Source organism: Xiphophorus couchianus, chromosome 24, assembly GCF_001444195.1.
Source record: "Xiphophorus couchianus chromosome 24, X_couchianus-1.0, whole genome shotgun sequence".
Taxonomy (NCBI): Eukaryota; Metazoa; Chordata; class Actinopteri; order Cyprinodontiformes; family Poeciliidae; genus Xiphophorus; species Xiphophorus couchianus.
This window is the reverse complement of record NC_040251.1, coordinates 3,816,784-3,844,729: the sequence shown is the minus strand read 5'-3', so window position 1 is coordinate 3,844,729 and position 27,946 is coordinate 3,816,784. Positions and strand designations below refer to the sequence as shown.

The following is a 27,946-nucleotide window of genomic DNA, read 5'->3' as shown; positions in this document are numbered from 1 at the left end:
ATGAAATTAAAGAACACAAAATTAACTTGCATGATTTTAAATTATCTGGAAAAACACTTAAAAAGTGTTGTGTTTTTTTTAGTAAATAAAAGGTTTTTATTTACAAAATGTAGCACTTTTGGGCTACCAGAAAAGGTGACTTGGTGGGAATTTGTTTTATAGATTCAGAAGTCTTTCTTTGGGTTGCCTTCTGGTGTGGATTTTGGGTGGTGAAGAGCTTGCCTGACTGTAAATGGAATCGGTTGAAAACTTTTGGTTTCTCTGCAGGCCAGTTTTCTGACTGCCACTCCAATTATTATTGTTTTACAAAAGTCAGAAAAATTCTGGACAGAAGAAAAGTCTTTTTTTTTTAAGCTGCTAGATTAGCCCTTCATGCTATGAGAGGCTGAATCATCGACTCTGTGCTGTTTGGGGGCATTCGCTCTGGTTGCTCATTAACCTTGCTGCTCTTCTGCTAAACGTGGCTCTCAAATATGTCCCTGTGCTGGCCTCCACTGTGTTCAAAGCTTTTTTTTTTCTTGTTCTGATAGGAAATTTGTTGCACAATTATCAAACGTAATCTTGCTTATTGAGAACAATTTTAACACTTAATATAGATTTATCTAATTCTAAATTATTGGATTCATTTGACCCAGTTGAGTAGAGCATCCTGTATCAGAGCCACTGACATATTGGTGCAACAGGTCCATTTAGATATCTACATGTTATGCTTAATCCTGGTACAGCAGAGTTAAGTATGGAGTACCACAGGGTTCTATGTTGGGGTCCCTCGTAGTCAAAACGTTCACATTTGTAGATGTTAGATTTAGTCAAAAATGTATTTGCAGTCAGTTTCTTACCATCTTTAAGCTGTAAAATGGTGGACTTCTACCATCATGTAGCTCAAAATTGTCTTTGTGGTTCATAAAAATGCTACATGAAACACCAACATTATGTATGTTTGTTTCTTTATTCAGGTTTGCAAATGTTTGACAGACGAAACAATCCTGTTTATGTCATCATAGTTTGAAAACACCAACAAGCACATTGAGCTGAACTTTTCTAAATGTTTTAGGAGACTTCGATTTTCTGCACATGGTCACATCACAACTTTTGAAATGTGCTTTTCTGCTCCACACTGATACTTTTAATTTGGTCTGCACTGCCAAATTAATTGCCTTACTACTGTATGCCATCATGGTTTTGATTTACAGTGACATGTTCAACCCTCACATCAGCTTGACTCCAAACGAAGCTAATTTACAGCATTAGAACATATTCTCTTCCTCGGTGCATTTAAAAACCTTGGAAAGACTCGTCTCTGACAAGAGCATTTCCTGCCGAAACTCTCATTGCTCTGACTGTGCACTTCTACTCTTCCACTCACATTGTTTCCTTTAAATAGATTTAGCTTTTAATGCTTACAGCGGGCTTTCTTACTGTGCTGAAGCTATAATGCTTCTGCTGTTCACTTGTAAATAACTGTGAAAGCAATAGTCTGCACAGTGACCAATATACATTTAGATTAAATTACAGTACAGAGACTGTAGAGTTTCCCTACAAGCTACAGTAGTGATAGGAAGCTTACATGCACTTGTAATTGGCATTAATGCCATGTTTTTGTTTTTTTGGGGGGGTTTGCAAGAATTATGCAGGTGATGTCAAAGAAGGTCCTATGTTAACATGTAACTCGGTCTGTTAAGATGTTTCTGATTGAAATAGCTTTTGATTTTAGTACATGTGACCACTTAATGCTGCGCATTCAAAGAATGACCGTTTGCAGTTCTTTATAATCCATAAAATGTTTAGAAAATCTGCTGTGCATAATAATTTGGAACATTTTGCATTTTGAGTTTTTTATTTTTGAAAAAAATACTGTTCTCATGAGGAGCTTTGTTCAGTAAAATTTGATTTATACTGTAATAGTTCATGACTTGAAAATTATACTGACCATCATTTGCCTTGACCATTTAAGAAAATATCACTTGCATAATAATTTGGAACACGGTGTATTCGCTTCCATGGAACTGATCCTGTATTCAGCTGACGGTTCTGCCGCAGAAGAACAAAAACGCCCGTCAGAGATGTTTCTCTGAGATGATGATATACTCCGGTGTCTGCTGCTCTGGGAGGCGAACAAAGCAGGCAAGGCCGGGCCAATTGGAGTGTATTAAGCTGGATGTTAAACAAGTGGACGCCACATTGCTGGTAGATCAATGAAAACACCTTGGTGAGAAGCGAGGCAGACAATGAAAAATTTACACCAAGGCCCACGCCTCGGCTGGCGCCAGAGAATCATCAGACATTTGAAACATTTAGGTGTGTGTGTGTGTGTGTGTGTAGGGGGAACTGTAAATACGTGTATGCGTGTATTGTTGTTGTTGAGGCGCTCGAGCCAAGCCGACTCTCACCGCGGTCGCCGCCCCTCTCTGCCTCCCCTTTCCTCGCAGATGAATGTGAGGATAAATCGATAGCGCCAACGTCTGACTCGCCGCTAGCTGAGCCCTCATCCATCATCCTCCGGCCTTGCTGGGAGTGACACACACACATACATACACACACGACATGACAGGGACATCCAAGAGACCACCAGCGCTGAAGAGCAAGACATTTTCCCAGGGCATATGTGCAATATATCTATCTGTCAGCCTGTTTGCATGGTTCTCTCTTTTATCCACCAAGTTGGATCGCTTCCTCTTCGCTGTTGGGCTGAATTCCCCAATCCAGGACACAATGTGCTGTGACAGGACTGCAGGCAACACCCCCGCCTGGCTGGAAGTGTGTTTAAAATAGATTGCTTCTCAGGCGATCAATAACAATGCTGATTACAATAAGCCCAAAGACGAGCGTGCCACGCAATATTTATCTCCGATGTCGATGTCGAGAGAAATTAGGAATCAATGGGCCACACAGCCCATTAATACACTTCGACTTAAAGTGACGGGGCAATGAGGTGAGGCCGTCTCACCGACTGCAGGGGAATGTACAACAGCTCAAGGAGCCAATTAATTTCCAGCCTGCTAGGGAGGTAAACAGCGGCGTCCCGGTGGAGGATGTGGGCTGCTCCAGGTCGGGGCGGTGCCGCTGATTGCTCTGCTTTAACACCGCTTAAGTGTCACACTCCCAAGAGTGTCTGGGTCGATGGAGATTCAGGCAAGATTGGATCATTTGTGATTACAAGAGCGAGTAATTATAAGGAGTCCAGTTCTGAGAATCAAACAGCAGGGAATTTCCGCACATCTTCATTTTTGTTGGGCAAATGTGCCAAAATACAGGCGCAAGTTCACCTGTAGATGAAGCCTGAAATTTTAGTCTGTTTATGAAGTATTTGGACTATAGTATGGTTATAGGAACAATGTTACATATTATCCATAACAGCTCAACTAAACTTTTATGGCTGCACCGCCAACCTTCTCTGGTATCTAAAGAAAACAATGTAAACATGTTTCACTCTCCACAATCCCAAGACCTGTTGGGGGATTGAAAAGGCTCACGAAACTTTCCCTTTGTGGTTTGCAGGTTTGAGAATAAACTTTCTGACACTTCTGAACTGCTTAGAGTCATGCACATGAGGCATTATAGCGATTATACATCAAATCTAAATGTCTGCACGGGTGTGAAGTTAATGCTGATGACAGTTATGACAATAATTTTATGTTAGTGCTGACATTTAATGCTTCAGCGGTTTTAGGCTTGAGATTGGCTCCACGATAGGATTCCTCATCGTCTCTCTGTCTGTCTCTCCCCACCTCTCAGGGGATGATGTACCTGGAGGAAAGGCGGTTAGTCCACAGAGACCTGGCGGCTCGGAACGTGCTCGTCAAGTCCCCCAATCACATCAAGATCACCGACTTCGGCTTGGCCCGGCTCCTGGACGCCGACGAGAAGGAGTACAACGCGGACGGGGGCAAGGTTGGTGTAAGTGGAAGCCTGAGAACGTCTTGGTGTGTGTCAAGTGCTTCAAACGGCTGACCTAGTTAGACATAACCAGTAACCAGGTAAGGAAAGAACAGAGGAACAACATGGATCACGTGTAAACAGATCAGATTTTTAACTTTCTTCAGAACTTTAGATATTTAAATATGATAGTGGGTACAACGTTCCCCTACGATGGGTGATGAGACTTCATAAGCAGATACATCATCACTGGTCAACAGTTCCTTGTGCATAAGAAGATGCAGTGTCAATATGGCCACACAGAATCAAGGTAATACCTCATAATTTGGTAGCTTGCAACAACATCAGATCTGCAGATAACCCAACTGTCATTGTTAACATCTAAGATGCTAACCAAGGTCTGTAGAGTCTGTCAAGGAGCCAAGTGTTTATTTTCTTTGACCAATGTACAGTCTGTCTGGAGGTCATCCGCTCCTGGAAAGACTCCAGAATCTCCTAGAAATGTCTTTCTTTGTAGATTTGCTGACTTTAAATGACTTAGCAATGACAAACGTTTTTGCAGCACAAAGAAGGATAATCTCCGAGGTCATTGCTGTACAGCAGATTGTCGGGGTCAGATTAAGAGATTTAATTCTGAATAAAGTCATCATATTATGACAATCAAGTCAGTAGTAGGATAAAAACATGACATTATCAGAAGAAAGTCATAAAATTATAAGAAAAACGTTGTTTTAAAGAGAACAAAGCTTCCAGTCAATCCAGTTCTGCCTTCTAGATAAACTCAATCATTTCAAAGTCCTGCTACTGGTAATAATTTGATGCTGATGTGTTAAAACATTATTTCCTTACTCGTAAAACTGATCCCAAAGCATAACTTCACAAGATGCTCAGCATTAATGATTAAATTTTTTTGTGTGTTCTCATATAAATTACTTCAAACTCCCAATGTAAAACCTTATTCTGGCAATATTATAAATGTATTTTGATTTTATTTAGACTTTTTTTCTGGTAATATTATGACTATTTCTCTTTTTTTTTCCAACTCTGTGCTTATAATATTATAACTTTATTCTCGAAATGTCACGTCTTTATTCTTGTATCATCATGAAACCGTCATTCTTGAAATAAAAAAAGCTCAAATAAAAAAGCATTTTCTTATCCTGGCACTAACACTCCAGTTTATTTTCACACCCAGGAACAGAGGAGAGCTGTTTTCAGATGTGCAGCAGTACGTTAGCAGGTCTCTGTCGCCCCTGTAAACACTCATTTTAAATGTCAATACAACAAATGACCCGGCAAGATTCAACTGTTCTGACGTGTCTTCTCCCAGACAACCTTGCGAGCGCAGAGCCGTGATTTTCACCGACGTCCTCATGCAACAGTGCCGAAATTACTTTCCACGTCTCTTAACGGGCAGCATTTATAACCAGCAATCAAATAGCTATTTTCTGCCTGCTCAGCGGCACGGAAACGGAAAATTGTTAACAGGAACGGCCCAACCGCGGAGCTGTGTGTCGCCTCTATCTTGGTGGAAATTAATTGTAATAGTTAGCCACCTGAAAGGAATGAGCAGAATGGCAAAATTTGGAAGGTTTTCTATTTCATATCCAGAATTTTATAAAGTATTAAACTGTTTTGAGTTTGCTTTTTAAACTTTTTTCACTTAAACCTGATTCTGTAGAAATTTGACCTGGACTTGAAGAAGATCTTCATCGTAACTTCACACTGAGGTGAATTAATCTGTCTTAACATGTTGGGAACCTTGCGGTTCAGTTTGACAAGACGGCGCACAAGTTTACAGAAGAAGAACCATGATGCCCATCTACGGTGGCTCATGAGGTCCAAAGAGACGTGTACGTTTTGGTTTGGATTGAGGCTGGTCTGTATTCACACCAGAGTTTGCCTGGGTTTGGTCTGGCACAGAAAGCGAAGGTCCTGGGATGAATTAGAGCAGAGATCATCCAGGCCCCGGCGTCCAACACCAGTGTCTGACACGCCAATGCGCTTCTTGAACAATGGTCAAAAACACTCGCAAATACACCCCTGAACCCGGGAGACGGTTCAGAAGAGCTGCAGCTGCTAATGTGAACAATTGGATCGATTTTCTCTTGAAGTGTCAGTGTTGTGATTCTGGAAGGATGCAGAGATTTTGTCCAGGTTTTCAATGCCTAAGTATAGTTAGGTAGCTACATTTATTGAATTCATATCCAATATGAACAATATGTCAGGGGAACAAATGAAATAAGTAAAACCGTATCCGTTCTCTGATGGGAGAATGTTGGAAAAAGGTTCTTTTATAGAATTTAGAGGCTCTTCGTCCAAGCAAACAACGAAGTCGGGTTGTTTTGTTTGTGGACCGCATCAATCAGGAGCCCTCCACTCCCCCACTGCTCCAGACCCGCTATGCAAATTGTTCTGATCAACTCCTGTTATTAAATTGGCTTTTCATTGCCACATCTATTCAGCTGGAGGCCCGAAAGGTTCGCCGCCGCACGTTGAGTCCAGGCTGTTATCGCTGACGGACGGGGGACGGAGGAGAAGAAGAAGAAGGAAAAATATGATTTCATAACCCGGGCGAGTCACAAGCAGCCATCTGAGTGATTGCCTCCATGTTGGTTTTCACTGATGCCTTGATAAATGAGAGCTGTTGTCAGCACATCTGCATGTTCTCGGTAAAAATAGACGCGACGCGGGAGATCCATCAACAGGAAGTGGAGCTGCAACCTTCAGGTTGCAGCTTGTCATTTCCTCCTTTCTTCTTCATTTCCCCAAAGAGAGTGTGGGTGTGTGTGCGTGTGTGTGTGTGCCGGACAAGGAGGTCGACGCCCCAACATGTGTGTGTTCACGTGGAAATGGGGAGCATAATTGGCCTCCTGTGAGTTTGGGAATCATGTTGCTGTTAGGAAAGGTGACCGTCAGGAAATCTGTGAGCGTATCCGTTGGAAACGTTCAGGTGAATTGGGAATATATAAATGCATAACCTCCTGTAGCCATAAAACATGCATGTCTGTGATAAATTCATAAAACGCAGACTCAGCTGAGTTAGCTCAATACAAGGATAGCAGAAAAGTGGCCATTCATATTCAGACGAATGATTCCTTCCTTTTCTTTCTACGTTTCGCCACATTTTTCACACAAACACGCGGGAGTAAATCCACAACATCCAACCAATACCTGTGTGTGTTGGGTTTTGTGCCTGCAGTAGAAAGTAGCACTCTACTGGAGAATAATAATTGTGCTCCTATTGACGTTTGGTATGAATATGACACCATACAAGAGGAATGAATTATTATTGAGTGCAGTTCACTATTTATGTGAATACAAGTATTATTGAGCAAAAACAACAAAATAAAACACAAAAAAGCTTGGAACAGACGGGCTTCTTGTTGATTAACATGGAAATTTAGCCACATTTCAGGTTTAAAATCTAGGCACAAGGCTTTAGCTTGGTAATTTCTAATAAATACAGCTTCCAATTTTTTTAACAAGGTTGGTCACATTTTTGTTTTATGTACAAAGGTTCCGACCAGATCGTGTTTCAGGTAAATCTGACACACCGGCTACATCCACCAACAGTAACGGTAGACGACCAACCCTCTTCTCTCAGCTCATTTGTGGTTAATTTCTGCTTCTAAAGGATCTGATTGGACGCTGGAAAAGACTTGTTGTGTTCAAGTTGTACTGTAAGGAGTTAGCCTATCAGTGAAGCGAGTCAAGCCTAAAATAGCGTCTCGAAGCTAAACGTGTAGCAGCTAACGCTAATGTCCACATTTCTAAAGAAGTTCCGCCTAGAATAAAACTTGGCTCTAATCTGATGGTTGAAGAACCTGAAGAACAGATTAAAATGTGTAAATATATTTATTGTTGAGCTCATTTGTCTATTTATTCAATCATTTAGCAGTAAAAAGGATTTTGAGTTGAAAATGTTGCTTATTTTGCCACCAGGAATTAACTAGAGTAATAATACTAATCTAATCCCACCAGTTTTGAGATGATATTCCCATCATCCTCTGTGTGTCTCCTCAGATGCCCATCAAGTGGATGGCTCTGGAGTGCATCCACTACAGGAAGTTCACCCATCAGAGCGACGTGTGGAGCTACGGTGGGTGCTAAACGCTAACCAACCCCAAGTCCTGTTCCCTTTGCACGCCTTACTGTCTGTCTCACCTCTCGTCTCCTCTCTTCCTCTTCTTCTTGCTCTTGTTTTCCCGGATGCGTCGCGGTGAAAGGAGTGACCATCTGGGAGCTGATGACATTCGGCGGCAAACCGTACGACGGCATCCCCACGCGGGAAATCCCAGATATCCTGGAGAAGGGCGAGCGACTGCCGCAGCCTCCCATATGCACCATCGACGTCTACATGGTCATGGTGAAATGTGAGCAGATGCACATGCTCCAGGAAACACCCCTGATGAAATATGTGCTTTATGTGAGGCAAGGCGGAGAGTTTTGTTGCTGCTTTTAGCCTGGAAACAGAAAAAAAAAAACTGAAACCACAGAGCTGTTGGTTAATATGCGGCTGGTGTCAGCACCTCTAAAGACTAATTAAAACATCACATCTGGAGTAATGCAGGAGTGACTGGGATTACATGCTGGATCCATGGCCGGAGTAGAAGCTACTTTGATAATGTTGCCAGGCAACTACGTCGACAGAGAGTAGAAGAAGAAGCTGCTAGAAGATCAGCAGAATCCAGTGAGCTCAGGGAAGTTTATTTATTTAGTTCTGACTCCCAGAAAAGGTCTTCAACAGGGTTCTGTCAGAATTTTCATTCTTTTAGGACTAATATATCTACTGTTATCAGAGTCTTTAAGTTAAATGTTTGCAAGGACCTTTTTTCAAACGGCACAGCTCTTAAAAAAAAAGAGCCTACTTCCTGTATGTGTTATTGTTGCATCCTTTAAGCTCCGCTTTTAACGTTAAAAGTTGACAGAGAAGAAAATCAGAGACTGCGACATTTACTCACCTTCGAATGGACGGTTCCACATTTCCCACAAAGTCTGTGGACAAAAAAAAAAAAAAACCTGAGTGGATGGATGCTCAGAAACATTCAAACAATAAAAATAGATCAACGGTTTTGGGGGAAGACGTCACATGAACCCATGAATAATTATTAAACTAGTAATCAGCAAATCAAAATGATTTCATCCGTCCTGCAGACCAGAAATAGAACTAAATGGATTCTTGCTTCTTCTTTTTTTTCCCCAAATGCTCCTTTGCTGAATTTGTTACAGATCAGTTGGACTTTAATTAAAAAAAAAACCTTTAATATTCATCTGCTGAGAAGTCATTGACGAGCTGCTGTCTCCTAGCGAGGCGCCAGGACGATGAGATGCTGGTTCAACTCCTTGACGGACAGGCCGGCCTCACCAGAGACTCCAGTCCGGTTCTTTGTTGGTGCCATCCTCCATCTGGACCGCCACGCTTCCTCACCCCCAAACTTCTCTCCAGCTCATACCGCCCATCCAAATCTCTCCCTGCGTTATCTGATCCCAAACCACCAACCCTCCAGGCCGTTTCCAGAACACCGGTGCTTCTGGGCCGGGTTGCCGACTGATCCACCCTCCCATATTTCCAGGAAGCGCTCCAGACGCACGTTGCCAGGACATGCTTCAGGCTGTGCCAGCCGCCGGCTTCTTGGCCGGATTCCGCCGTGCCGTCTGGTCATCACTCAACCCCGTCTGAACTCATCTGAGTCTGAAACGCCCCGAAAAAATCAATCCATACAAAATGTGTTTCTGGTTACCTGGGCTTTTGTCGCACAGTTTCAGAAACCTGAACGTTCCTCTTAATTCTCATGCAGCTCAGACAGAGTTACTGCTCTGATCCAACATATAGTTGGAGTATCTAACGGTATACAACGAGTTTGACTGGACCGAGGCAGAGTCTGAAAGCCCTTCAGCACATTTCACTCCCCTATCTCTCACACTTTTTCTTTTACCTACTTTTGTTTGATGTTTTCCTTTTAATTGATGCATGGAATTGTTTTTTCAGCAATATTATGATCACAAAAATACAGTAAATTTCTTATTCTAGAAGCTGTTCAGCTAGAAGCTGTTCCGTCTTCCCAGCCCACATGTTTCTGAATCAGTCGACGGGTTTCCTCTGCATGGCTTCCTGTAGCGTTTCTAACTAGCTTATCTAAACGTCTAACTAAAACATATCTTGTTTTGTTGTTTTTTTTGACGATGGATTCTTTTTACTAAGCTTTAAAGAACTTTAGCACCCTAACTCACAAACAAATTCTACAAAACTATCAGGACTTAAAAATAAACAGTGAACATGTTAGCATGTGCACTAACGGTGCACTGAAATGTCTCAATAGCCTACTAGCAGGTTAGATTTCCAAATAAAAAAGCAGCACATGAGCAAAGTGCTGCTTTCCAACACCAACACATCTCGGCATACTTGACTGATGACTCCGATGTTCGTTCTTGTCAAATGTCAAAGATCAGAACCCTGCTTGGTTGTTTTTCTGGATCTAGAACTTCTGATTTATTATCCACACCATATTACTGCTCTTCTAAATGCTTTTAAATGTTGTTGTTTTTTAATCCCAGCCAAATCACATCATGCTTAACATAATAGTTCTGTGCCTGGAGGTTTGAGTGTGAACTTAAACACCTCCTCATTAATTCAACTGAATAGCAGAAACCATTCTGAAGTAGTTTGAATGTTGTCCAAACAATTAAAATGAAGTTTGATCCACTCTTGTTATTTTACAGCAAAGTGATATTAATAAAGCCAGCTTGCTGAAACGTTACACTAACCCTAGAGCACTAATCATAAACTTTAGTTCCGCTAATGCTAAAGTGCTACAACAACATGGTAATTGGCAGAAGCTAATGCTAAAGCGCTCTGTCAACATGTTTTTTAGAAGAAGCTAATGCTAAAGCGCTACAACAACATGGTAGTTAGCAGAAGCTAATGCTAAAATATTATATCCACATGTTTTTTAGCAGAAACTAGTGCTAAAGTGCTATATCCACATGTATTTAGCAGAAGCTAATGATAAAGCGCTATATCCACATTTTCTTTTAGCAGAAGCTAATGCTAAAGTGCTATATTGACATGTATTTTAGCAGAACGTCAACTTCACTAACTTTAACCATGATGATACCCACCATGTCATTAGGAATACTTGAGAAAGCTCTCATACCAGTTCACATTTGTGATATTTTTCATGTATTTATTGAATTGGTTGTTTGTCTGTGTCGTCTTTAAAAAAAAAAAAAAAAAAAAGAGAGAGAGAGAGAAATAGCTTGGAAAGAGGAAATGGAACTACCATGTAAACAGTCTTCATCCACTTAAAAACAAAGAACATGAATGTAAGTGTCTAACTACTTGAGGAATTCAGTAATCAAGTCTTTGACTCAGATGTTGAACTTTATTCACATGAAAGCTAACAAATTAAATTTAGGGAATTTAGGGAAAGCTAAATGCAGTCAACGTTTTCAAAGCTAGCAAAAACATTAAACATGTGAAACGAAAAATTAGCTCCACTATTAGCAAATTATTGAAAGTGTGCCCAGTCCACTGCTAAATAAACAAGCAAATAAATATAAAGGTTTGGAATATTTTTTTTATTCCCTGAATAAAACCTTTCTTTCATCTCTGAAATATGAAACATATCTCAAGAAAAATTCTTCTACGACAGCAGAACTTTATAACTAATCAGACTTCCTTTAATTATCGTGATGCGCGTATCCAGAGGAGTTATTCACCTTCAATTATTTTTCCTGATGTGCATTGTTTTTATTTTTTTATTTTTGAGTAATACTCAGCAGTCAAGAGTAGTAGAGGAAGTAATGGAGGTTGTGTCAGTGAAATCAGCAGCAGTGCCCAGTCACCACCTGCCGCTTCGCTTTCTCTTCAGGGATTAGCTGTGTTTACTGCAGCTGGAGCCCGAGGGAGAGAGAAACATGGACCTTGGACTCAACGACGAAGTAAAAACAGAAATATGCTTTACTCCTCCTTTTATCTGCCTCTTCAAACGGCCTTGAGCAACACACTTCATTCTCCGATTGTACAGGACTCAATTAAAAAGAGCGTCGCCGCTGCTCAACCGGCATTCTGTGGAGAAACGAAGGTTGAAGTTATAAAGGAGGAAAATGAAAAAGAGGTTGTGTTTTTTGTTTTTTTTTCTCGCATCCAGAAATGAATTTGGTTGATTCGGGGGACAATTGGGTCCCTCCTGTGAAAATACCCAAATTACATGTGTCCATGTGTCCCAATTTGCGGCGGAGCGGCAATGAATGGGCTGTAAAAGCCAGAGAAGGTCAGCACAAGTTTTGTTTTTTGTTAAGGATGGTGAAGAATCTTTAGGAAGGCTGAAGTGAAAGGAGCAGCAGATGGTCTCGCTCTCTTTCATCCGTTCTGATGTATAAGAGCTGTTGCCTGCTTTCTCCTCAGGCTGGATGATCGATGCAGACAGCAGGCCCAAGTTCAAGGAACTGGCTGCAGAGTTCTGCAGAATGGCCCGTGACCCCCAGCGGTACCTGGTCATCCAGGTATGCTCACTGCCTGAACACTTATTTAACGACGGCTATTTTTACAAACCGGATTTAGGAAGAGATTACCGTCTCCTTAATAAATAAGACGTACTTTTGTTGTCTTTTCCTGGTGTTAGAAGTTGATGCGAGAAACGTTTAAGGCTGACAGAAGAGTAAACGCGGCGATTAAACGAACCACGTTCCTGTTTCCGTTTGGGTGTTAGGGAGACGACCGCATGAAGCTGCCCAGCCCCAACGACAGCAAGTTCTTCCAGAGCCTCCTGGACGAGGAGGACCTGGACGACCTGATGGACGCCGAGGAGTACCTGGTGCCTCGAGGTTTCAACATGGCCGCCACGTCGGGCTCCGCGAGGCCCCGCGTTGACTCCAACCGAGTAAGAGTACTTCTCTCGTTCGGCAAAACAGCTTCGGTTTGGTGAAGCGATAAAACATCAAACTAAATGTCTCCACAGTAAGACATAAACTCAGCACCATTGAACGGATCGGCAGGTCTGGCAATCTGTAACTTCATAACCCAGAACTTGTAACATATTACAGCTTAATTCTGTTCACTGGAAGCTAGCTAAATCATAACCCCAACACGCAATTTAACAGATAATACTAGATAACCGTCAATAATCAGCACACAACATATTCTGTTACTGCTTCATCTGATGAGTTCATAACATGGAATGTTTGCGAATAATTTGTAAAAGTTCATAAAACTTTAAGTTACCCCAGAGGAAGGCAGTAAAGTTAAATTCACAGCATTTTACCGTTACACCGTGCAGTTTGACATCCGTTCACTGTAAGCGTTTATAACAATCATCTGAAAATAAGTGTTTCCTAAATCTGATGTAGTTTGAATATAAACATCTCAAAGGTATTCTGTGCCTAAAGATAAACTAACACGGTTTATAAAACGGGTTTTAACTTATCAATAAAGAGTGAGAGTAAAAAGAAATCTCGCCCCGAAGAGTCTGTGGTTCTTAATGTATAAATAACCACGTTATTTAAAGATTTAACTTCAAGCCTCCAAAGAAATCCTACTGACTCCACCACGTCATTATTTATTGGTTAGATATGATCATAAAATTCTTGACAAACCACGAACACACATTAACAGATGGTACAGCCAGCAAAATTAAAGAAGTGCTTTGTTGTTAAGCTTAGCATTCAGAGGTGTGAAAAGTATTTCTACCTTCTGGTTTCTTCCGTTTTTCCTTTTTGTCCCAAATGTCTCAGAACATCAAACAAACACATTTGTTCCATTTGTTCTGGGGGAAAAAACACAGGCATTCAGACCAACCGGCTCCAAAGTTAATGAGAAAACATCACAAATGAATGTTTCACCATGTTTTGGTCTATTTGTCTCGTCACACTGAGTCAGACCTGCAGAGTAAAGAAGTCACTTAAAAACAGGTCCTACTGCGACTGACAAAACATCAGTCTGGTAAGAGTTACATCACCATTCATATGTTTTGGACCATTTTGGATCATTTGTAATAAACTCACAATAATGCATTAGTCTGAAAAAAATGCAGGGATTTGTTGATTTTTGTGTGAATTTTGGTGAAAAGCTGGAGGGCCTGCTAACGCCTGACAACACTCTGTACTCTGACTATTAGCCTGAAAATTTGCTTCGTCTGCAACATGTGTTGTGAAAGCATACACACAAGACAAATACTTTCCTACATTAAAAACATTAAGAGAATGTTTTTCACAAACATTTAACGGACAAAAACTTACAACTAGATCATTTGGGTCAGTTAAAAATATTGGCTGTTCCACCAAATGTCTTCATTTCTGAAGATTTCCCTCTCTGTATTTTGATCTTCCTGAGCCACCATCCTTTAGAAGGACTCAGAATGGTTCAGAGCTTGGACTACACCAGTGATTTCTTTCTGCTAATGCTCCGCCTGTTGCTTCATTTCCATTCCAGCAGTCTGCCTTAAATCTGGACTCTTTATGCTCTTGGGTCCCCAGGCTCCCAGTTTCATTACTCAGCGCTTTCTAAGCAAATAACACTTCCCCTCCTAAACGAGCCGTTTGCTAATGGACAATAAGAGCAGGCTAATGCAGTATGCACCTTGGGCTGCAGGAACAGGCCTCTATTTCTCCTGCAGCCTGCATGTCGGAGGTGAAGGACTGCAACTCTGCTCCTGTAATTGTTGCTTAGCATTCAGAGCTTGATGAAGTGCAGAAAGCCTTCAGCCCACGGTGAGCCAACACCGGGAGGCCTCTGCTCGTTGTGTCATGTTCTAGCATTTCTTCTGGGTTCTGGTTCTGTGTCGATGTCGGAGCGCTAAAGTTGCATCTTCGGCCGACCGCCTTTCACCACGTCTGATGGAGGAAGAAAGAAAAATCTGTAAAGGATGTACAGTTCTCAGGAGATCACAATGAGTTTACTGGAGGTTTTTCCACAGAGGTCAAGGGTTAAATATAGAACCTGGAAAAAATGGATGGATAAACGAAAAAACCATTGGTTGAATAGATGGATGGATAAAGCTTTGGATGTATGGATGGATGGATGGATGGATGGATGGATGGATGGATGGATGGGTGGGTGGGTAGGTAGGTATTTGGAGGTTTAAATAATAAGCAGTTAATCCCTGCTGTTCATTAACTGCAACATTAGAAGTTAAGATTGTGAATTAATAACTTGTGGTTTATTCAACTTATATTTAAATACAGTTATTAATCTGCAGTGTAAGCAGCTGTGTTTCTACCATTTAAGAATGCCAATGTTTCCCTCAGAACCAGTTTGGCTATCGGGACGGGGGCCCGAACACAGTGGAGGGGTCTCTGGTGGGGGCCCATGGCGGAGGGAACCAGGAGGCATCCAGCAGCCAGGGCCCAGTTCTGGAGGACCAGCGCTGTAACGGGAGCCTCCATAAAAGCAGCCAGAGCCAAGCCGGGGCGGAGGACCCCGGGGCCCAGAGGTACAGCGCCGACCCCACCATCTTCCTGGGGGACAGGACGTCCAGAGGGGACACCGACGAGGACGGCTACATGACAGCCATGAAGGACAAGAGCTCCTCAGGTACTAGAAGCAGAAGCGAAGCATGATGGGACTTTCCTTGCTGTTCCTCATTGCCTTGCCGTAGCGTGCTTCACCTCTTCATTTCATCTTGGCTTTATTGATTAACATTCTGAATGAGTTTGCATCAACAGCCGTTTGTGTCAGCTCAAACCACAGAACCATGCTCTGCCTTTGATCATAACTCAGCACCAGGCCTTTTCCTGATTCCTGAGCTGCCTCAAATACAACAAAGCCCCAAGCAAAACGCATCTGAGTGGAGGCGAGATCGATGGAAGCAGTGGAGGAGGGTCGTTGTTTTTCCACTCTGACCCCAGCAGATGGAGCTTCCAGAGCCAAAGAACTGCTGGCATCCTGCCCATCTGGTCCTCAGCAGCTGCCATTACCTGCCCTCATTAGTCACCCATCTATTTCCTTTAGGTTCCATTCATTCGTATTTCCTTTTCCTTTGATTTCATGTCTGTCTGTCTGATGAGTTCACGGTCTTCTCCTTCTGATTTGTGCTGCAGAGTACCTGAACCCCGTTGAGGAGAACCCGTTTGTATCCAGACGTAAAAACGGTGAGATCCACGCATTGGACAACCCGGGCTACCACAGCACGCCCAACAGTCAGCCCAAAGGAGAGGACGAGTACATCAACGAGCCCCTTTACCTCAACACCTTCCACAGTCCTGCTGAGCTGGGCCTGGAAGCCCTGAGAAGGAACGGCCTTCCCTTACCCAGCATGCCTCCGTCCTCCATCTCGGCCTCAGCGCCAGGCTCCCACCTCCCGCTCACCGTTCAGACCAGTCTGCCTCACTACCCCCTATCCTCGGCCCAGCCGTCTCCGGCCGGCCTGCCCTGCCTCCATGCTCCGGCAGCCCACATCCTCCACCCCCATAACGCCATCAAACCTGCAGGGCCGTCTGGAAATCCAGGTGGCTCCGTCCCTCCCAGCCAAACAGGAACTTCTGCTCCAGCCCCAGTGAGCCTATCAGGTTCCCTGTCCACCTCGGCCACCCTGGGCCACGGTAGCCTCCCAGCCTACCAGAGCTACACCACCTCCCACCCCGGCAGCCTGCTGAAGCATGGAGGGCATACGTCAGGGAAAGCCAGCGGGAAGAAGCTCAAGGTAACCTTTGACAATCCTGAATATTGGCAGCACAGCTTGCCTCCAAAGTCCTCCTTACAGGTGGCCCCTGACGGGGCCCAGGGAGGCCCCGCCAACGCCAAGCTTTTCTACAAGCAGAATGGACACATACGGCCCCCGGTGGCTGAAAACTCTGAGTACATGTCTGAATTTGCCCTGAAGTCCGGCACTGTTCTGCCGCCTCCACCCTACAGGCAGAGAAACACTGTGGTCTAGATCATCCACCAGCTCTAGACTCCTGCCACCCAGACACCATCAGTGGCGTCAAAGACCCGCCTGACTCTTTCCAGAGATTGCGCCACCTGCTGTAGCAACATCCAAAGGAGTTGGACAGGTACAACCAACTCAGACACCTTCCCTACATCCAGTCCATCTCCGTTTTTGTAGATAGAGACTATCTTCCAACGCATTGAGATGGCCATGGCAACAAAGATCAGGCAACGAAAGATGGAGGCACTCTGTGTTGTTGGCGCACAACTCTCGGACTTAAAAGGATCAAGCTCTGGGGACATGAACTCACTGCCAGCCACCTCAGTGTCACTTTTGTGAAAGAAACACAAGGTTTTCTGTTATTTTCCAGCAAAAATAAAACAAAGCCAGAAGATGAGCAATAGATTCCGAAACAAGAAAAATTAGTCAGGATTTGCAATGAAAAAAAGCGAAATGTGGGAAACTGAGGCTTTAGTTTTTGGAGAGAGCAGCAGAATCAGACTTATCAGTCATATTCAGTGTTTTTGCCTTTCGGATTATACCGCGTGTTCTTGAATTTTCCATTGAATATGTGAAACCCATCTAATCCTACTGTTACTGTGATACTGTGATGGCCAGAACTACAGTGATCTCTTTTATTTGTAGTTCAACCACAAACTGTAAACTAATCGCCTAAAAATCTCCTGGGCAACAGCAGTTTTTTTTCTTCTTCTTTTTGTTATAAACTTGGAGACTATGATCAATATAATCTAGGAACAAAAAAAAAGTACACTGTTATTACTTTTCTACACACTGGTTCCGGTGCGGAAAAGTTGCATTTTCGACACTGGTTTTCCATCCACACCGCAACGCTAACTTTGAGGAGTAAATGTTATGGAAATTGCTGCATCCAGCCAAATTGTGTGTGAAGATCATCCAAAAAGGGTCGGAACTCAAAGTGGGGATCACAGGGCGAGAGAATGTCAGACATCTACTGGGAGGACGAGGGAAGGTTCCTACAAGCCGACTAATGAAGACCTCAAGGAATGAAGAAGGCAGCACCAGCAGAGCACAGACTACTTTTTAATGTGTGGATCTGGGTTTGCATCAGTGTGACGGCATGTGTGTGTGTGTGTGTGTGTTTCAACAAGCTAGCCTGGCCCCTTTGAGAACGAGAGAAAAACAAGTTGCAGAAATCAGCCGCAGTGTAATTGACAGCTACCGATATCAACCAGCCGCAGGCCTAAACAAAGGCCTTTAGACGTACGGATAATGAGAAATAAAGGGTTAACTGAAGGCTCTTAGAGCGGGCCAACGGCAGCAAATCTCGTGAAACATTTCAGAGTCCCTGCAAATCAGCTTGGTTGAGTTCAGGAACACGTGGTTTTACACTGGATCTGTTGACAAACCCTTACATGGATCGATTTGGTCATGAAATGTTGATGGAAGCCATGTTCTCTTCTGGAAGCCGTTTCATGAGTAACGTAGACTACGTTACTCCTAGGACACCAATACCTTAAACTCTTTCAAGTGAACCTATCTTCACCAAAATGTTGTGGTTTCTTACCGGCTGTCGGGTGGTGTAGAGTTGCAGTTAGCTCTTTAGCTTTAGCCACATGACTGTCTATGTCTTTACTTTGCCACTTGAAGCTCTGTACACACTTAAAACACTCTGGTCACACCAGCACTTCCTCTTTACATGGATCAACATTAAAAATGTTGTGAGGTAAAAAGCCTAGGTGAACCGGTAACCAAACCACGCCCACTTCTTCTTTCCACTAGAACAGTTTGTTTTTTAATTACCAAAGTAATTTGACATTTTTGTACCGATAGTGCTTCCGTCTTCAGTTGGTGTCTATAGGTTTGTGTGCAGACATAAGTTTCTCTACAAAGTGTCTGCTAAATAATACCTTATGAATATGACAACTTTGGTTTATTAAGCATAGTTATGATGATCACCAGTAGCATAAAGCCAAGAACCACAAAATTCCTCCAACTCCAATGTTCTTTATTGACGCATAACTTTTAACGCCTAAAACACCAAGGACATTTACCTGTTAAGTATTTAATTTGCTTAATTTTGGTTTAATAAATTTATTAGTTTGACTGGACTCGGACTGGATGCCTTAAAAAAAAACCTTTACATAACCTCCTCCACACTTATTGGGAAAACATCCTGTGCATGATGCCATGCAGTCCAACGGGATTCCTAGGGCCTTTGGAAGAGAAGCTAGCCCACAGCACCACAGATCCTCCACCGTATTCTCCAGTGAACATGAGGTGGAAATACTTTGTGCTTATTTTAGTTGTACGTTTGGCATAAGTAGTTGTGTAAAAAACTGAAATTTGTAATAGATAAAATGTTGCATTTTTCTAAAACCTTTCACCTTTAATAGGTGCGCTAGGAAATGTGGATGGAACTCCAGGTAACCTGTATCTGTATGGTTGTTTTTACTTCGTTTTTTCCTAAAATAACGTTGGTCTCCCTCCCTCAGAAACTGTAAAAAATTTTTAAAAATTCAGTATAGGCTCAGTCCAAAAAGAAACCCGCTGAAACAGAGCCGAAGTTGAACGTGGTGAAAGCTTCACATTTTCTGTTTTAAATACACAATAAAGGCACCACAATTTCACCGTATTATTTCAACTGCTGCCAAAATAACCCAACACAATGATTGTTAGGAACAATGGCATCTTCACATTTGTTTTCAGTTTTGAAATGAAGGCTAAACCTAAAATACCGATCAAATTTAGCTCTAGCATTTTGTTGAAAAGACTTTAAACCGTAGACTTTCTTTTTCCACCGAAACGACGAAACGGCAATGACGCTATCCGTTTCGAAGCCGTTCAGTCATTTTGGCTTCTGCTCTTCTCTGTTGGTGGCAGTGAAGACGATGCCTGGCGATTTAATTTCTCACGAGACACATGGTTATTCCTGCAGAAAGTCTACCTTAATAATAGATATAAAGAAAGAATGCTAAGCTAATATTTTGAAGCTAACAGATTCATACGCACATTTTACGTTATTGTGGTTCCACAAGTCATTTGGTTGATTTATGTCGTTTATTTAAGCCACAGGATAACAGCCTGTAGCCAAAATCCACAGATCCGTTCCAACGTATGCTAATGGCGTCGTTAAATGTGTCCTGGTGTATTGTTCCGAATACCTGTGAAAAAAGAATTGATTAATCTTTCCTCTCAAGAAAACGGTCGTTACATTCGCCACTGATGCCTCTTCGGGCAAACGAAGAAAAACTTTGTTGGTGTTGAAAGTTTTTAAAACGGCTAACATTGCTCACTTTGTATTGCTCGGCGTTAAAACTGCATCTGAGCTATTTTCTTATTTACCTTACTTATATATTTGAGCATTCACATGTAAAAGCTGCGTGCGTTTTATTCATTTCCCCCGGAGCGCTTTGATCAGAGACGCGGATCGAAATTGTCTGTTTCCATCTTGTCCCACTGAAATATTCAACATGTTTTGCTGCTAGTTTAACACTTAAGAAATCAAATGTTCAAGCGTGAGTTTGAGGAAAGTGATGCGTTCAAGAGTTCAACGGGAAAGAAACACATTCGAAGGTGTTGCCTACCCGCCTAAAAAAATGTTCTTGTTCCAATGTTGTTTTTTATGTTTAATATTACCAGATTACGAATAATTTATAAAGTAGTATCTCGTAGCCACTTTTAGAACTCTTAATTGTATGAAAAAGGAACTGAATTTATAATCAAAGTAAAAGATTTATTACACATTTCAGCTTATTTACACAGAGCAAAGGAAGCAACACTCAGTTCCCGGATTTTGAACTGAAAAAAAGAGTGCAAATGAAGACATGCTTGACTTGGTTTGCCTTTAGATAAACTTCAGGGAAAGGCAAAATATATAACAACACAGAATACATATAAAAAAATCATAGGAAAATAGCCTATATTAGACCAAGCAGATAACTTAATTGTAAAAACACAGTGGCTCTATTTGAACCCAATCCAGTTTTTATCGACGTGGTTTTCTTTTAGGAGCCCTGCTGGACTTTCAGCGTCGATGAAAAAGTTTTTCTTTCTTTCTGTGAAGGAAATGATTATTTTTGCTGCACTGATGACTCAACGTTTCAAATTTATCTTGCTTTGATCTGGGGCAGTGCTACCTGCTGCTACGGCCGAAGCATTTGGGTGACTCACAGCAACAATAACAGCCCTCAAACTGATGGGTTTTTTTTAGTCCAAGTCCACACATTCACGCGTCTTTTTTTTTTTTTTTAAGGTACCTTTCTGTATGGCTTTGTATTTGGTTTTAGTTGCAAAAATCTCTTTTTGAAATATTTTTGAGCAGTTGGTTCCGTTGGCACAAAAAAATGGGGAGCCCCAGAAGGCAACTTCATGTTTTTACAGGCAGATTTTTTCTGTTCGGACAGATTTCTTTGTTATTTTAGAACATATCTGGCACAGATTGATGTTTCTTTTGGAAAACCTGGTTAGTACTGCTGGCATGGAAAACCGAAATGCGATCTGTTGTTTTCATGGATGGAGTTTTTTGGGTTTTTTTCCAGAAGTTTTCTTCTGGCCTAATTTTTATATAGTGAATTTAATTTTATGTTCCTGTTTAAGCCACAGCTCAAAGGCACATCGCTTCGTTCCAAACAAAATAGCTTTTTAACACTTGCATAAATTGAGCCCTCACCAGTTTTGGCTGTTGCCATTAAAAACCTGAACACACGAAGGATGGAGACAAGTAACTTTTCCACTGTGCTATATGATAAATTAGCTAGGCCATTGACTACAAATGAACAAAAACCACAGGCCAGTATTGTCTTGAAATTGTAGTTTTTGTGGAAAAACACCACCTCTTTAGAGATGCTTCAACGTGTTTCTTACAAACCCAATTATGTATGTGTGAATTAGTTTAACGTTGCTTTCCAGGTCTTTGCCTAAAGAAGTCTTCACCAACAGACACTTTAGCTAGCTACACATTTTTGTATCGACAAAGAACTACTGAAGTACCTGATAATACTTTTTATTTCTATTAAAAAACAATATACAAATGTATGTGTGAACTTGGCAAATCCTAAGCTACACAAACGCTTGTTGTGTAGTTTGGCCTTGTGCTAGCACGCTAGCATGTACGTTTAGCGTCATGTTGATCCCCGCGTTGTACGAAGACCGCAGAGAAAGGCTACAAACAAATGAAAATTACTGTTTGATACCGTGGTAATTGTTGAAAAGGCCATGATATAAAACTTTGGTCATACTGCTCAGCTCTAAACTTAGTCAAACGAGGTTTAATGGGAGGAACATCTGTCACGTTTAAGAAAGAGTCCATTCAAGCTGCTATGTTGTGTAAAATCTGTATTCACAAAGACGCTGATATCGTTAACTTGGGCAAATCTTTTAACGAAGGTCTAAATCAGTTTCTGCTTCAGGGATAGAAAAACAAAAATGGTGGTCATGTTATGTACATCACGTATTTTTTTATTTTTTAAATATTTGTATCCGTTTTATCTGTCGACAGAAAACTGAAAGGCTGATATTCACTAGATTTCTTTTAAACCACAGAATTGCAGCACTTTAAGCGCATATCCTTTTGTAAGCACATGAAGTGAAGCTATTGTACCTTTTTCTCCCATCTAAACGGATTTGTACTGTAAATACGAAAACTGGAAGACAAATATTTGCGTCGTCAAATGAACAGGAAGGTAAACAGCCGTGCTTGTTTATGAATTTAGCGGCACGATTTCCACGTGCACCAATTTTAAATGAAGGCGATGAAGACCTGAAACTACGTAGGTCTCATGTTCTGAAGTTAGTTTTTCTCTTGTATTTGAGAAACAGTTCAACGTGCTACTTATATTTTATTAACTTTTTTGTGAGCTTGGACCATATTATTTAAATGAATTTGTACAGTAGGCGCGAAAGACAGTTTAAAAAAACCCAAGTGTGAACAAAATGTGTTATTTATTATTTATTTAATAGTCTAACCGTGTACTGTACGTGTGAAGGAGGTATAAATACTGATTTTTAAAATATTGTTTCACGCTACTGATCACCTGAAGCTACACAGCAAAGGTCATTTCTTGGCTGGTTTTCTTCCATTCAGAATAAAGCAGAGTTTGATTTGTTGTAAATAATGTTTGCTTAAAGAGGCTCAGAATAACCTTGACATTGTTGTCCAGTGTACAAAAAATTCAACAGATATTTCAGCAAGTTAGACAGCACAAACTGGGACTGAAATATTTCAAGAGATATCTGGGTGTGTGTGTGAGTGTGTGTGTGTGTGTGTGTGTGTGTGTGTGTGTGTTTTCTCCATGCCATCAAGGACGTAGTTCATCCACTGTACATTATTTAACATGTTTGTAAAAATCTAGCTCCAAACTTTTGATTTTTAATCGCACAATTTGTCACGTAAATGAAAGGTCGCGCGCTCTTTTCCACAATAAAATACCAGATCAGTGAACCTGTACAGAATTTACCTACACACACTACCACAACAAATGTGAATAGTATTTTTCTAAAGCACTGTAATGGCCGACCTGGTGAATTTGTACATAAACGGGGAGGCGAAGCTCTGAATTTCCATCGGCCGTTTCTCCGACTGTTTTTTTTTCCCTCCTGCTTATCACTACTTGTACAAAAAGAGACGTACATATTTGCTTTCTGTGACTGTACCTTTGGACTGGTGGGGATTTGATTTTCAAAGTGCTTGTTGACCTTTTTATCATGTAAAACTGGGTTCGGTGGCCCTCCTCCAGGCCTCAGTGGCTGTCCTCATGGATTTTTTGTTGTTGTTGTTGTTTTATGTAAACGCTCAAACTCTACAAAAGTGATGGAGGCAGGCTACTAAGTGTAATTTAATATTTCAGTTCATACCTGCCAGATTAACCCACCCATACTTACAAGCATATTTTCCTTTTATTTAGCACCATAACTGTGAAACCAGTGCTGCCAACTAACCTAGACAGTGCTACTTGCTCTGCTTAGTTTCTACTAAATATATTACTGAGCCAAGTCTAACTCCATCCTTTCCCTGAAAGGCAGAGCGCATCTTTCTCAACCACTTTGTTTCCCTTTTCATTTTTTTTTTGCATGCTTTTAGAGGTGATGTAAAGGAGAGAAGCTTCTCGCCTTTATCCTTCCACACTCTCTCCTCTTCTCAAGCATCGTCATTGGTGACTATCTCTTCAAGTCCTTCGAAATCTCACACCCAAAGTTTTATATCAGAGTAATACCCTTCCTCTTGTTTGTTACATGAATCTGTCAAAAGTATATTTTTAATTTAATATAAATAAAGATTGATTCTGTATTGTTTGCGGTCATTTTTGGAGTGATTCTTTCCACGTGTGCTCAGATTTTGTAAACGATCAAATCTGGGAGTTTTTGGTTTTATTTTGGAGCAAAGTCTGTTTTGAAGAATAGAAAATATGCATCAAAGGTATTTTCCTGCTTACATTTTTCTGTTGCACTTCCATCTTTCATCAAGCTAATGAGACAAAGATACAATACAAAGAGAAAACACTTTGTTTCTACGCAGGAAGCAGCTGTCTAAACCAATCCTTGGGTTAAAAATAGTATCTGTCCTCTTCACCTAATGACTGGTGGGTTGCTTTTGGAGATTTGAGGAATTCTGGTAACTTTGGGAAGTGGAGTCTGGAATTCCTCCATGATAAAGACAAAAGGTGTCCAGTTCTGGTTTGGGAGTTTATTAACAATATCCAGGAATCAGCAATTGTTCATGAGAAACCAATCAATCATTTAAATTCCTTTAGCTGGGAAACAAGCCCAAGTGATCACCTCTCCACCACCGTGCGTCATGGCTAGTAGGAGCTAATGGAGGCTGCGATTCATTTTTCAAATTTTGGCAGAAAATGTATGTTGTTTTGTGTTTTTTTCTTCTTGGCCCTGACGTTCAGGTGGATTTGTTTCCTCCCGATGTTGATCTCAAGAGAAGCTGCAGTCCGGGTTCAAGCTTCCCTCGTCTGACGCGCCGACGTTCACGCTTCAATAATAAAACCCAACAGATGTCGTCTGCGATCAAACACCACGCCACGGCCTGCTTCCTGTGACCCGACGCCTTCAGATCGGCGCCGCGGAAACATCGGGCCGGAGACGGGATCTTGATGCTTTGATGCTCAGAAGGACGAGCAGATGAAGACCGAGCGCATCAAACGGTCTGCGGCGGAGGACGAGTTTTGGCCTCAGCCCGGCGTTTTGCTCTCGTTTTCCTCCTGCCCCCTGCTGCGCTTAATCCACTGTTTACCCAAGCGTCGGTTACGTAAACTGGCAACGGCAACATCGTTTGCTATGCAGCGCTCCTTCAGCGCTGCTTGGCTTTCATTTCCATCATAAATAATACAAAACTGTCCAGTGGCAGAATACGAGCTTTCTGAAGTCGCTGCTATTAATACTAATAAGGCAACGGCTTGCTTAAAGTAAACACTGTTTATGAACAGAAGCCCCCCTCCCCTCACTTCCTTCTCCTTTTTATCCCCTCTGTTCATCTCCTCAGAGCACTGAGACTCAATTAGCAAGCACATCTAGTTCCACCATAGTAATGTAGGGTAGGAGGGGGTGTTCTGCTGCACTGGGACTCCATTTCAACTTGTTCCTGCTGTATGTCTTTACAGCACATTCCACATCTATATAAGGTCTGAAGATGAGAGAGACATTTTCTTTCCAGAAATGGCTTATTCAGAAGCCCCGCCTTGCTGGGTTTACAGTTTGCGCTTTCTACTTACTGATGATGTTGTGACCTACGAAGCCAGCTGGTTGGAGTTGGACTTTGTTTTTGGGGCGTAGAATAAAAACAGCATTTATTGTCATGCAAGGGGGAAATTTACTAATTTAATAAGAAATTAAATTTTGAGATTGTTGGATTTCTGTTTGTGTAAAAAACTGGAAGTGGACCCCCGGTTTGGGACCATGGCCCACTCAGTGGAAGTCATCTTAGCGCTACCATAAAAGCTAACATCTTCTGTCTTATCTCCATATGTCTCTTCTTGGGACACATAACATTTACTGTCCTTTTCTCCATATGTCACTATATGGAACATATGGAGATAAGACAGTAGATGTTAGCTTTATTGGCTAGCGTTAAGATGGTTTTTGGCTTTCACTGGCAAAAGATTAGTTACGGAAAAGTCAGAAATGAGACGTCATGGTTTCATTTTCTTCACACAAACCCGTCTGTACACTTCTGAGATCTGCATTCACTGGCAGCGATACTTATTGGAAGTCATTTCTCACTTCCAGGCGTTTTATGATGCTTTGCATTTAACACTAATCTGACATGATTGCTCTAACACAATGTTCTTTTTAATTTCAGACTGTATATTTACACTGTAATAATGTTGAACACCCTCCCGGTGTTGCGTAATGCGCAATTAAATACAGAATGTGCCCGCTGCCATGTCTGGGTAATGTGGTTAAAGATATGAAACATAAATCATAGTTATCTCCCAGCAGGGGGCCGCATTCCCCTCTGTTGTGCACATTTTATCATGCAGTTTGTTGGATTTTAAAGCACGAGATGGTGGAGCGTTTTGTAAAAATGCTGGGATTACTTCCGCTAGGAAGCTTGTAGTCAATAGTCGTTTACTGTAATCTCTTAGAAAATATTCAATATTCAGTCAATAGTTCACTAATTTGATGTTAGTACAACCAAGGCAGCGGAATAAATTAGCATCTTGATTTTCAGAGAGTGCCGACTCCAGCGTTCTCCCGCTGACTTGACGAGAACTTGCGGGACACGCTCCTCCTCCTCCAGCTCTGGCCTGAGGCCGGGGGTCGGCGCCGGCCCCGCTCCGCAGCCCGGGGTTACTGTGTGGAAGAGGAAGAAAACGAGGGAGGAACGCTGACTTTATAGCAATCAGAGCTGAGATGGCGGCTGACGAAGAGGAGAGGCCAAACTGAGGTAAAGATTGGACACAACAGCCTGAGGCAGAGTGTGGCTCACTATCACCTCTGTGAGGGTTGATAGAGCTGCTGCTCTAAGTCCTAACAATACTGATAAAATGAATGCTTGTCTATAGAATTATACAGTCATTAGGCAGCTGAGTCTGTATAAGTGCTGCCATGACCCGCTCAAGAGACGATGAAATCTCTAAACTGTCTTTAGGTTTATTGGCTAATCACAGTTTAAGCTGAATAGAACCGGCATTGCGAGGATATGATCCAAGTTCAACTCTATCTTCAATAAATTGTCTCAAAATTAATCTTCCCTCTAAATTATCTTCTTCATAGAATTACGCAATCAATGCGCAGCTGATATTTCCAAATCAGGTGGAAATACGGCACACGGTTGGACCAAGCAACAGTCGGGAGATCTGCTCCAATAGTTCTGAGAAGAGATAATTGCCTTGAACAAACAAGGGAAGGGAGAAAACCGATATTAGAGGCCCAGATTGTCTAGATATGATGCAGGAAACATCCTTCAGGAAATGGTGACAGGAACTTTGGGGACCTCTACGTCCGCGTAGGTTTCAGAGGAAGTCCTGGGAGATACTGCGGTGGCCATGATGGTCGCCAGGTTGGTTGTCATGAAGGGTTGACTCATTCTGAGATTATCAAAGGGATTAAAAATTAAATTTTATGTTTAATTTGGGGAGAAAAAAAAACACTTGCCATATCAGCTGTGTGTTATATTAACTGTTGCACAGCTACGTAGAACAGCACTTTAGAAAAGTGGCAGTTTCCAAAAACTGTACAGTGATTTCCAGGCTAAGCCTCCCAAGTAGCCATGTTTTTCTTTCTGTTTTAGTGCTTTAACTCTTTATCTTAGGTTTGCTCAGTAGTTTGTTGTTGGTAAGCAGCTTCTGGCTGTGATTGGGGCACAACCTCATCCATATATCAGTCAGAAAAGAAAGTTGGTCAAATCTTTTTGACTTCTGTTTAAACAGTAAATGTTAGTGTTGATGTTTTTTTTTGCTTCTGGTGGAAGATTTCCTTTCATTTCTTTCTGGTGGAAGATTTCCTTTCATTTCTTGGTACACATCGTCATAGAGACGTTTTCGTCTTTTCTGACCTCAACGACAAAAACCTCCACAGGAAGACCAGCCAGAGGACAGAGAGATATGGAGGCCCACAAAGCTTCTCTATCCTCTAAACTCAATCTTTTCCCTTTCTTCATCACAAAACTACACTTCCAGAAATTTTACCCAGATTTTCTTCAAATATACGCGGTGCGGTCATACCCGTCTGTTCTTTTTTGCACATGTCAGCAGTAGAGGTCTAGAAATAGC

General features: G+C 41.8%; 1 protein-coding gene across 3 annotated transcripts in view; it reads left to right on the top strand.

Annotated features, from left to right (window-relative positions):
- The window catches only part of si:ch73-383l1.1 (receptor tyrosine-protein kinase erbB-4), a 269,734-nt gene extending 245,717 nt beyond the window's left edge, over nt 1-24,017 (top strand). For 2 of the 3 annotated variants that reach the window (XM_028011161.1, XM_028011160.1), the window contains exons 21-27: nt 3,736-3,897; nt 7,903-7,978; nt 8,106-8,252; nt 12,287-12,384; nt 12,591-12,761; nt 15,124-15,409; nt 15,916-24,017. In XM_028011161.1, the coding sequence (XP_027866962.1) occupies nt 3,736-3,897; nt 7,903-7,978; nt 8,106-8,252; nt 12,287-12,384; nt 12,591-12,761; nt 15,124-15,409; nt 15,916-16,751 (1,776 nt within the window). In that variant the 3' untranslated portion in view covers nt 16,752-24,017. The remainder of the gene's footprint in view (nt 1-3,735; nt 3,898-7,902; nt 7,979-8,105; nt 8,253-12,286; nt 12,385-12,590; nt 12,762-15,123; nt 15,410-15,915) is intronic. The other variant, XM_028011162.1, reaches the window with a different exon arrangement.
- The last annotated feature ends 3,929 nt before the right edge of the window (nt 24,018-27,946 follow it).